General features: G+C 47.7%; 1 protein-coding gene across 8 annotated transcripts in view; it reads right to left on the bottom strand.

Annotated features, from left to right (window-relative positions):
- Window positions 1-2,275: 2,275 nt before the first annotated feature.
- The window catches only part of LOC120430383 (protein lingerer-like), a 34,373-nt gene continuing 24,655 nt past the window's right edge, over window positions 2,276-11,993 (bottom strand). For 7 of the 8 annotated variants that reach the window (XM_052710935.1, XM_052710937.1, XM_052710933.1 and 4 more), the window contains 2 exons: window positions 3,489-3,530; window positions 2,276-3,313 (listed from right to left, as the gene is read on the bottom strand). In XM_052710935.1, coding sequence (XP_052566895.1) covers window positions 3,212-3,313; window positions 3,489-3,530 — 144 coding nt within the window. In that variant the 3' untranslated portion in view covers window positions 2,276-3,211. The remainder of the gene's footprint in view (window positions 3,314-3,488; window positions 3,531-11,993) is intronic. The other variant, XM_052710936.1, reaches the window with a different exon arrangement.

The raw sequence follows: 11,993 nt of genomic DNA, 5'->3' as shown, positions 1-11,993 counted from the left end.
TTCGAAAACTTTAGGCGCTTGCAGCATCGTCCACGTCTTGTGCCCGTAGAGAACGAAAGGTCTTACCAGCGTTTCGTACACGGTCCACTTTTTTTTCATAAAATAATTTTAATAAGTCCATTTCGGTGCTGGGACCTGGTTAGGATCGAGTCGGCTTTTGTAATTACATTTTTCTTAGGGCTAAGAGTAATTAAACATGCTGCACTTCGTACGCCGGGGAAGAAGACCAGACCTTAAGGTCTTGTGGAGTCCATAGTAAGCACGAATACCGGTAATGATGCGCCTCCGAATTTCCCCGCTGCAGTTGTTGTCCAACGTCACCAACGATCCGAGGTACACAAACTCCTCCACAACCTCGAACTAATCTCCTTCGACCAACACGTTCGGTCCTATGCGAGCCCTAAGGGACTCGGTTCTCCTGCCAGCAGATACTTCGTAGGTATTCGCCACATTCACCTTCAATTCAACTTTCTCCGCTTCCCGCTTCAATTCGGTATATCTACTTCCTAGCCACCTCCTCGAACGTTCTGCCGACAATGTCCATGTCGTCAACGAAGCAGATGAACTTTTTTTTTTTTTTATTCTTTGTCCTCTATCTTAACCTATACCCTAACTGGCTCAATCGGCCTTGCCATCACAGAGCCGTGCGTTTATTTATAGATCCGAGATCTATTGTTCCTCGTCTTGATGGATGTTGATGATGATCTCCTGGGGGTCTTGTTGTAAGAGTCTTCCGTCCTTCCTTCACGCGTTGTGGTGTGGTTGGTTGGTTATCTTCCCGTCCATTCCCGACTCACCCACCGCTAGTTGTTGTAGTGGGGGGAGCGGCATGTGTGTGTGTGGTAATTAATTACCGTGTGTGTATCTGTTGCTCCCAGAGGGAGCAGGGGGTTCAAGTTGCCACTGAAAAATCGGTGGCGAGGTGACCGGGCGGGATTTGATCCCTGATCGTCTGCTTGAAAGGCAGATCGCTTAACCTTTCGGCTAAGTACCCGGACAAGCAGATGAACTGGCTGGATCTGTTAATAACCACTTGTTAACCTTCGGGAAGTCGCGTGTTTTCGCCTTTCTTACAAGTGCGTTTACAAACTGTGTACAAAGTACACGTACGCGACCTCCGGTGGGTTAAAGCCCGCCTGCCTTATAACAGCTTGAAGTCCAGTGATGAAACATAAGCCAGAGATACCGTCGCATTGCCGCAGTCCCTTGCGTGACTAGATCGGGTCGGACTTCGCACCCGAAATCTTCACGTTGCACCGTGCCCCATCCATCGTTGATTTCACAATTCTGATCAGCTTTCCATGGGAAAGTCGTTCTCGTGCAAAATCTGCCCTAGCTTTTCACGATTGATTGAGTCATACGCGGCTTTAAAAGCATTGAACAGGTGGTGTGTCGCGATCTGGTACTAGCGACATTTTTGAAGGATTTGGCGTAGCAAACATATTTGGTCCGTCGTCGATTTCCACTCCACGACTTGGTACGTTTCAACGAAATCCTTTGCTCCCTTTGACAGACGACAGAAAATGACCTGAGACAGTACTTTGTAGGCCGCGTTCCAACTTGTCCCCCTTCTTGTAGATCGGGCATATTGCTCCCTCTTTCCACTCCTCCGGTAGCTGTACTGTGTCCTAGACCTTGACTATCAGGCGTTGCAGACATGCCGCCAGCTTGTCCGGACTTGCTTAGTTCGACTCCGATACTATCCTCATCAGCCGCTTTGTTGTTCTTCAGCTTCTTGACGGCTTCCTTAAATTCCCTCATCGTGGGCGCTGGTTTGTCCCAGTCATCTACCATACCGATGACTTCCCCCCGTCGTTCTGGTACTCCGCTTCTGGACCGTTTAGGCGCTCGTCAAAATGCTGCTTGCACCTTTCGATCACCTCACGCTCATCCGTTAAAATTCCCCCGTCCTTATCCCGGCACCTTTCGGCTCGCGGCATGAAGCCATTCTGGGATTGACTGAGTTTCTTGTAGAACTTACGCGTTTCATTGAAGCGATACAGTGCGCTTATTATCCTGAAAGAGATGGGTTTGCTGTCTTCGCAACTGTTTGTTCGTCTGCTTGTTCTCACGGGTCCAAAATCGTCTGACATTCCTCGTCGAACCATCCGTTCCGTCACATCATTTATGGGTGGCGCCTAACTAAAGATTGAAACATCATTACCTACATCACATGTTTACTCTCTGTGTTAACGGTTTCGATTCTGAAAGGTTTGCCAGAATCTGGAGCTTTCCACCAAGTTACGGACTGTCATCACCAAAAACAACTCGAAAATAAAATGTTTACAGGTATATTAGAAATTTCGTTTCTACATTTAAATTAAATTATTACAGAACATTTTTATTATTTTATGTGTGTGTGTGGTGTGTTCTTTTTTTCTTGTTGCCATCGCGAACGCGCGCGCGCGAGCCTTCTTTGTATACTATTTCCTTTTGTTTCAGCATAGCTTTCTTTTTTGACCGCTCGCTATTGTGTAGTTTGCTTTACTCATTTTTGCTTATTCCCTTACAAAAAAAGCTTAGTCTCCCTTCCGAACGGTTTTCGACCAGAGTAACGTAAAAAAGATTTTTAAAAAAGAAGACTTCCTCATTTTTATTAAAAATTAAACGAAAACTGACAAAACTCACTGTTGCAGCTGATGAAGGATAGTTTGTGTGTTGTGTGTTTATGAATTTTGTTTTTGCGGGGGTGGTTCTTATGAAATTCATTCAATGACGTTGGTTTTTGTTCTAAATTTAAATAAGTTAAGTGTTGTAAATTTTAATTCATTCGACTTCAGCTTTTACTCTTAAGTAGATCTTTTTTCGCTTAGTGTTTCAGAAATATTCCCTTTTGCCATCCCTTCTAACATCGTCCAATCAATCTCCCAATCCGCGAGAACGTGCTGCTGACTTTTTTTTGTGGGGTACAATTTGTGGTCTGAAGAAAGTTTTGAATGTGTGGATGTGTCTGGCTCAACCGGTCGCCGTTCGCCTCTGTGTGTGTGTCTGTGTTTGTGTCTATGAATTTTGGTTTTTTGGGATGTTGAAGAGGGGGTATGTATAAGTGTGTGTTCGGATGTTGTACCTGCTTGACACAGAGTTTTTTTTTGTTTTGTTCCGCGCTCGCTCCGCCGCAGCGCCGCTCTTCAAATTACGCTTCAAATACAGTACACGAGCTGTGTGTTTTGGGGGTGTGGTTTTTAGTGTTAATTTTAATGTAGACATGTATTTAGTTCTGCGCAGTCCAATAAGTAGACGGTGAATAGCCTTGCTTAGTTGCAGTCTTGCCCTGACTGTTCGATTGTGGTCTTTGACCACTGCTGTTGGAATCCTGCAAAGCAGACAGAAAAGGGTTTCGGTTATCCACAAAGTTCGTACAGTTTACAGTAAACACAAGTCGAACTGCAACTTAAGTTTAACTCTAGTTCAAAAGTTGCACATACTAAACAAAAAATAATAATTTCGAACTTAAAACTAGAAACGAAAAAAAAGAAGAAACTACTTACCCTCATCACACCACTACCACTATTAAAACTTCTATTGTCCATCTTCAGCGCGGGAATTTGCACGCAAATGTGGGAAGAGAGAGGTTCAGGCACGGACGGAAGCACGCACGCACATTTGAATTAGCACGTGTTTTGTTGCGTGATTGTGTGCATTTGTTGTTGTTGTTGTGCAATATTTTTGGTTTGTTGTGCGTGTGTTAGATTTATGAGCAGGTGGTTGTTTGAGTTGCGGTTTGCAGATGTGTTGCGGGTGGTTTGAAAAGGAATAAAAAGAAAGAAAAAAATAAATTAAAAATCAAATAAACGTAGGAAATTAAAATGAAAACACAACTGTGCATGCCAACTCAATCACATGTCGCAGATTAGACTAGACCTTATTGCTATAGATTGGAGAAACCAACGTGACGTTTGCGGTTCAGCCTTTCTTCTTCTTAGACTTCATCGATAAAGTGCGTCACGCTAAATTCAGCCAAAATTAACCCCCCCCCCCCCCCCTCACTTTGTCACGCTTTCCCAATTCCATAAACCGGGGTGAATTTGATAGGATTTCAATTTGTTTTTGGAATATTTTCCAACAGGTAAGGTTTTTATCAAGATTATTATTTTTAAAACATGTACTGGGGTAGGCCACACAAAGTCCATGCACTATTTTGGAAAAAAAGATGTTTCAATAGTGCTTAGAAGAATAGTTACGTTAAAAATTCTTAGTTTAAATTCCGGGGTGATAGTCATAGTTTTCCTTGTTAAAATCATATTTAAGATGTTCAAACTTTATTTGTACGTTAAATGTACCATCACTAAAGTAGCTGATATAGTTTTTAAGAAAAAAAATCAATGTTTATGATTAGTTAACTAAGTTTATAAGCTTTTTAACAAAATACATATAAATTTTAGGTAAAATTGTTAAAAAGTCGGAATTTTGTCGGATTTTTGGTAAAACTGGTTTTGTATATGAAATTGTCGATTTATATTTCATTTAATACTGAATTCGAAGCAAGAATCACAAGTTTTCACATTTTGGATAAAATTTGTTCTACTGAAAATGCATATAAATCCGGAGATTTTTTGAAATTGCGTTTCAAAAACACATATTATTTATTATTTACAAACTTATTAAACCTTCTCCTAGTGGAAAATTGTCCAAAGATTCCGAAAATGCATTCCGTTTTTCGATTCAAAATCATGTTCATTAAGAAAATTATGACACTTTGGGAAGTTTAAAATAATGACTTTCATCAATATTTTCTTAACTATAGTAAACTAACTTTTTAAACATTTTAAAATTTTATGAAAAGTTCTTTTTGAGGTACTTTGAACACTTCTCTACCACGGTCAGTATAATTCTAAACCATTCCGTACGTATTTTAATTGTACTGTTCATTTTGTGGAAAAATCGCAAACCTATCAAAGTCACCCCGGCTATCAAAGTCACCCCGTTTTACGGTACTTATAACATGCAATGTACACTTGCTCAGACCCCCCTCTCCCCCTCGAGCGTGACATACTTTATGGATGACGATTAAATATATATTTTTAAACGAATGACACGTTGATTATCAGACTAAGAAATCGTTTATACAAGCAAAACAAAGTAAACGGGCCAAAGTCGAACAATTTGCATAGTTTTGCTTTAATTAAGTGATTTTTGTAGCAGAATAAACGCAATCTAGGTCAATTTTAAATCAATTTCTAACTAGGGTAGATAACCATATTTTTTACTAACTAACCTTTACTCATTTTGGCCTGTTCTCAAGCACAGGTTGTTGTTTTTGTCCTTTTTTAAGTAGTGTACTGCCGTTCTACGCATAATTGTCCCATGTTCAAAATTGTTTGTACACGAGAAGAAGGTTTGCTGATAGGGCACAAACGTGATCCACAGATCGCCCTCTCTTACTCTAGCGCAGGCAAACTGCAGTCTTTCTGTCCCTTCTGGACAGCTGATAATTGCTCGCAGGAGCGAAAAGGCATTTTCTCTCCCCGATCGTACTCGATCGCGGGACCCTCAACAGCAGCAGCAGAATTAGTATTATTTAGATCCCAATAAACTACCAACCGGGTAACAACGCGTCTTTTCGAGCGGAATAAAGTTGTTTTAATGTTCGCGCAGCTTTGTTCGTTTTATTCGCGTTTTTAAAGTGTCCGAAGAAACAGCTGGAAGAGCGAACATTTTGGTCCTTCGAGCCGGATCGGGACAATTCGGACACGGTTCGCGGACGCGGTGGCAGTGGAAGTGAAAGTAGATTCCAGACTTTCGGTTTGGAAACGTTCCACCGCGGAAAAAGTTCAGTGAACCCTACGTGGTTGAAGAAGAAGGTTCAGTGACCTGGACTGACAGTGCAGTGACCTGAAGAACAATACTCGGTTGTAACCGGCGTCGTTGTACGCCATCGCGGTTTTGAGCCTTGAAGTGGACTTTCGCGCCATCACGGGAGGATCGGTGCTGTAGCTGCGGTACGGAAGCGGATTCGGCGGTTGCTGAGGTTCCGGAGTTGCTGGTCGGCGTCGGCGGTCGAAGCTGAGTTGCGGTAGAAGCTGTCTACGGAAGCTGGGAACCTGGAGATCGGTGGACTGCCGCAGGGAAGTAGGGTGGTTGGTTTGGCCTGGTGCATGTGGCCACTGTGTGACGGTAGGAGAAAATAAAGTCTGGTTGAATCAATCTTGTGCATGCGAGTCTCGTTTATTTTGGCAAGTGTTCGTCCCAGAGTGGTGTCCGCTGGTTTGGTCGGTCTCAGTTTCGCTGGAATCCTTCTGCTGTTGAGTTTCTCTGGTTGCTATCCCCCTCGCTGCTGTCAATTGGGTTGAGAGTCTGTCTGTCTGTCGCGCGGAATCGGTGTCGAGCGTTGAGTTGTGCGGTCGCGGTCTGTCAACGTTCCGGTGAAAGCAGTGCTGTGAAGTGAAACCGTGATTAGCGCGAAGATGGCGGACGAAATGGCTACGCTGCTCAAGCGTGAGCAGAAAATTCACGACATGCTGGATCTGATCGAGAAGTTCGTGGAAAACTACAAGGCGGCGGACCATTACAACCAGCTTCGGGTGCGTTTGGATTCGCTGGAGAAGCTGCAGGTGAAGTTCTACGAACTACGGGATCGGATTGAAGTACTGCAAGATGCTGAACCTGAAAAGAAGACGACGACTGCGGCTACGACTGAAGCGGTGGGAACAGGCGGTGATCCCGGTGGTGACGGCGTGAAGCAAGAAGACCTGACTGTGGGGGACCCTAACTTTCAGGCTATTCAAGATTTCGAGGATCGTTATTGTGCGCTGATGGGAGACCTGCTGTTCTTGCGTGACGGAAATTTAACGCAGACAACGAAAGAGCTCGTTCAGCCAGCGCAACAGTTGTACTCCAAGGTGAAACTCCCCGAGATTACACTTCCCAGATTCAGCGGCGACATCTACGAGTGGATCGCGTTTCGTGACTCGTTCAAGAGTCTGATACACAATAATCCGCAGCTGACTCCGATGGACAAGTATACTTACCTGCGATCTTCTGTTACTGGTAGCGCTGCGGCGGAGATCAGTACCGTCGACTTCTCTGCGGAGACTTACGAGGTTGCGTGGGAGGTGTTGCAGAAGAAGTACGAGATCAAGAAGTTGATCGTGAAAGCATACCTGGATGCAATCTTCTCGATTGAGCCGCTCAAAAAGGAGAGCTACGACGGGCTGAGCTTCCTGGTAAGTCAATTTGAAAAGAACCTGCTGATGCTACAGAAGCTGGATGAAGACACGACTGGGTGGAGTACGATTCTGGGCTACATGGTCTTCACGAAGCTGGATCCGTCAACGCTGCGTCAGTGGGAGACGCATTACTGCTGCAACGATGTGCCGAGCTACGAGGAGTTGATTGCTTACCTGCGCAACCAATGTTGTGTCCTGCAGTCTATTGCACAGCAGAAAGCTGCAGGAACGGATCAGCGTCAGAGCAAATCTTCTGTGTGCCACACCCTGGTGCGGTCGTCTGGCAGGTGCAGTCTCTGTGGAGGAGAACCGTGGCATTCACCATTTCACTGCGACAAGTTTCAGAAGATGCTGCTGACGGAGCGGAACGAAGTGGTGTTGCGATCAAAACTGTGCAGGAACTGTCTGTCCCCTGGACATCTAGCACGAGCGTGTACGAGAGGAGTTTGCCATCACTGCCGGCAGAAACATCACAGTATGCTGCATTCCGGACTGCTGCAGTCAAGAAACTCCGCTCCACCGCAACAGACAAGACCTCCCCAAGCGATCACACAGCAACGACAGCCACCGTACAGACCAACAAACACAAACCAACAGCCACGAAACCAGAACACAAGCCAGAACAACACGAACACAGCCAGTGGCTCGCAAAGCACACCTCCACCGTCCACACCCACACAGAACCTCACCAACACAGCACAAACGCCATCCACAAGCCACACCTACACTGCATTCCCAACAACACCCACACCGAACGTTATTCTATCTACGGCAATCGTCATGCTTAAAGACAAACACGGAAGGTCCATGCAAGCACGCGCACTGCTGGACTCCTGTTCACAACAGTGTCTCATGACAACAAGTTTTGCCAAAAAGCTGAACTTTGAGAAGTTTTCAGCATCGCTGTCGGTTCAAGGGATTGGGTCGTCGCTTTCGCACGCCACGAAACTGGTCCGTGCTGATGTCGAGCCCAGATCGCAGGCGATCTCGGAGTTCAGGGAAGAAATGCTCTTTTACGTTCTTCCGAAGCTGACCGTGGCGTTGCCCACCGCTACCGTGAATCCGACTCAATGGAAGCTACCCGAGCGATCCGTCCTGGCCGATCCTAACTTCTTTGAAAGCGGTCCAATTGATGTGATCATTGGCGCAGAGCACTACCTGAATCTGCTGGAGAACGGACGACTACTAGCAACTGACGATGGGCCTACGCTGCAAAACACCGTGTTCGGGTGGATCATTTCTGGTCGCGTTCCGAACAGCTCACCATTGGAAGCGGTTGCGATGGCGTACGTCTGCACTAACGAGGAGCTCCAAGAGCAGCTAACGCGATTCTGGGAGCTGGAGACGTGCTGGACAAAGAGCAAGTTGTCGACCGTGGAGTCGGCATGCGAGGAGCATTTTGAAGCAACGACAGTACGCGATGCAACCGGTCGCTTTGTGGTCACCCTGCCGAAGAAGGTGTCAGCGTTGGAGCAGTTGGGTGACTCCAGAACCACAGCGATTAAGCGGTATCTCGGACTGGAACGGAGACTGTCAGCAAACCCGGAACTGAAGAAGCAGTACAGCGACTTCATCCACGAGTATTTGAATCTGGGTCACATGCGAGAGGTGGTGGACGAGGGAGAAGGAGTTGCTTATTATTTACCACACCACGCAGTGCTCAGACCGGACAGCTCCACAACGAAGCTGCGAGTGGTGTTCGATGCGTCATGTCGGTCGTCTACTGGAGTTTCGCTGAATGACGTGCTGCTGGTCGGACCAGTAGTGCAGGACGATCTGATCGACATTACCTTACGGTTCCGTCTGCACCGCTACGCGATAGTCGCGGACATCGAAAAGATGTACCGCATGATAAAGGTTCAAGAACCTGACCAGCGTTTGCAGAGAATTTTCTGGCGTGACTCGACGGACGAGTTCCTGCGGATATTTGAGCTGACAACCGTCACGTACGGCACGGCTTCTGCGCCATACCTGGCAACCAAGTGCCTGCAGAAGCTAGCCGAAGTGGGCGCGGAAACGCACCCAGTCGCCGCACAGGTCGTCAAGAACGACTTTTACGTCGACGACATGACTACTGGCGTCCAGAGCATCGAGCAGGGCAAGCAGCTGGTTCACGAGATGGTGCAGTTGATGGAGTCAGCTGGCCTCTCATTGCGGAAGTGGAATTCGAACAGCAGGGAGATTTTAATGAACGTTCCGGAGAGCTTGCGTGACTGTCGAGCGCTTCTGGACATGGATACGTCGAGTTCCACCGTGAAAACGCTGGGAACAATCTGGGAGCCGAGAACTGACCGCTTCATGTTCACCACGCCGAAGTGGATCGAGGTTCCAGTAATTACGAAGCGGGTCGTCGCATCTGAAGCTGCAAGACTATTCGATCCTTACGGATTGCTGCAACCGGTGGTGATTATTGCCAAGATTTTTATGCAACGTCTGTGGGAGCTTAAGCTAAACTGGAACGACGTACTGAACGAGGAAATGCAGGAAGAATGGCGCGATTTCCGTCGGAATCTGATGGGCTTGGACGGAATTACTGTACCACGCTGGGTTGGAATCGGCGACGAGAACGAGGCAGTTGAGTTGCACGGCTTTTGTGACGCGTCAAAGGTAGCATACGGAGCGTGCATCTACGTCAGAACGGTTGCAAAAGACGGATCAGTAAGCGTGCGACTGCTAATCTCGAAATCTCGAGTCGCTCCACTGGACAATCAGAAGCGGAAGAACAAGAAGCAGTCAATTCCTCGACTGGAACTCACGTCAGCCTTGCTACTTGCGCATCTTTACCACAAGGTCATTTCCGCCTGCCCGTCGCTGAAAAGTGCGAAGGCTTACTTTTGGACAGACTCGATGATATCGAAATGTCAGATATCAGCCCCACCGTCCCGTTGGAAAGATTTTATCGCCAATCGAGTCTCAGAGATTCAGCATCTCACCCCGATGGAGAACTGGCACCACGTGCCAGGCGTCGAGAACCCGGCTGACATCGTGTCACGAGGAATGATCCCTGCATTGCTTCGCTACGAGACACTCTGGTGGAAAGGGCCTCGCTGGCTGTTATTGGACAAGGTAAACTGGCCGCAGCCAGTTCCTGTCAACGAAGCTGATCTAGATCCCGAGGTGCTGGAAGTAAGGGGTCCCGTGGCAGCGGTTTTACCAGTGGTGGGTCCAAACGAGATCTTTGGAGTGCGTTCGAAGATCACGGACTTGGTCCGGATCTCGGCAATTTGGCTACGCTTTCATTTTAACGCTCAAGCGAAGAATCGCAACTGTCGCAGAACGGGACCGCTGAGTGTTGATGAACTCACTGGTGCGCTCCACGCGCTAGTTCGACTGTCTCAACGTGATTCGTTTGCTCAAGAGCTAGCTGATCTCACGGCAAGAAGGCGTGTTCGGGATAACTCTCGAATTGCGTCACTGAACCCGCAACTCGTCGACGGCATGCTTTGCGTCGGCGGCCGGCTGCGTCACGCAAGCATTTCTGGAACTCGCAAGCATCCCATGATTATCGACCACAAACATCCTTTCGCCGTGATCGTGATGGAGTACTATCACCGTAGCATGTTCCACGTGGGACAGCAAGCTCTGGTCTCTGCTGTTAGAGGAAGGTTCTGGCCGACAAACGCCCGGAATCTGGCACGACAAGTTATCCACCGGTGTGTCGACTGCTACCGAGTGAAGCCGAAAGTCCACGAGCAGCTGATGGCAGATTTACCACCGGAGAGAGTCTTGCCAAGCACACCGTTCTCAAAGGTTGGAGTGGACTATTGCGGACCGTTTCACATCGTGTATCCACACCGTCGTGCACAGCCGATCAAGAGCTTTGTGGCGATATTCGTCTGCTTGGTGACGAAAGCTGTTCACCTCGAATTAGTAGCAGATCTGACCACCCAAGCCTTTCTAGCAGCTCTCAAGCGGTTCACGGCACGTCGAGGCAAGCCCTCCGTGATAATGTGCGACAATGCCAAGAACTTTGTGGGAGCGCAACGTGAGCTGGAGGATCTACGCAGGCTGTTCAACAACCAAGTCAGTCAGGAGAAGATCATCAACGAAGCTGCAAACGAAGAGATCACATTCAAGTTCATCCCAGCACGCTCGCCGAACTTCGGAGGCTTGTGGGAATCCGCAGTACGATCCTTCAAGCTTCTGTTCAAGAGGACAATCGGCACACACAACTTGGTCTATGACCAAATGCAAACCTTGCTGGCGCAGGTTGAGGCGGTGCTGAACTCCAGGCCTCTGACCCCGCTGAGCAGCGACCCCAGCGATTATGAAGCGCTCACCCCGGGTCATTTCCTGATTCACCGACCACTAACGGCGATTCCGGAGCCGAACCTCGACAGTGTGCCAAGCAACCGTCTGTCAGCGTGGCAACACGTACAGCATTTCATGCAGACACTCTGGCGGAAATGGTCTCAGCAGTACCTGTCTGACCTGAACAACCGAACCAAATGGGCGAAGCAGAAGGAGAACGTGAAGGTCGGAACGATGGTTCTGCTGAAGGAAGATAACCAGCAACCACTGTCGTGGCCACTAGGCCGCATCACACACATCCACCCAGGGCAAGATGGCAACGTACGTGTCGTAACAGTACGAACCAAGGATGGCAGCTACAATCGCGCAATCTCTAAGATCTGCGTACTGCCCATCAGAGACAATGATTCGGCGTAAGGGGAGACCTGTCTCCTCCAACGGCGGAGGTCGAAAGGCCTCCGCAACCCCAGTTAAGTTAAGTAATCGTTTTGAATTCAAAAAGCTCAAAGAATGTTTCTTCCTCAGTCATACTGGTTGTCTCCACCCCGGAACAACAGGCACTCGGCAGCCCAACCG

The sequence above is a fragment of the Culex pipiens genome, chromosome 3 (assembly GCF_016801865.2).
Source record: "Culex pipiens pallens isolate TS chromosome 3, TS_CPP_V2, whole genome shotgun sequence".
Lineage (NCBI taxonomy): Eukaryota > Metazoa > Arthropoda > Insecta > Diptera > Culicidae > Culex > Culex pipiens.
Note: the sequence above shows the minus strand (reverse complement) of the source record. Positions and strands in the feature narration are given on the sequence as shown.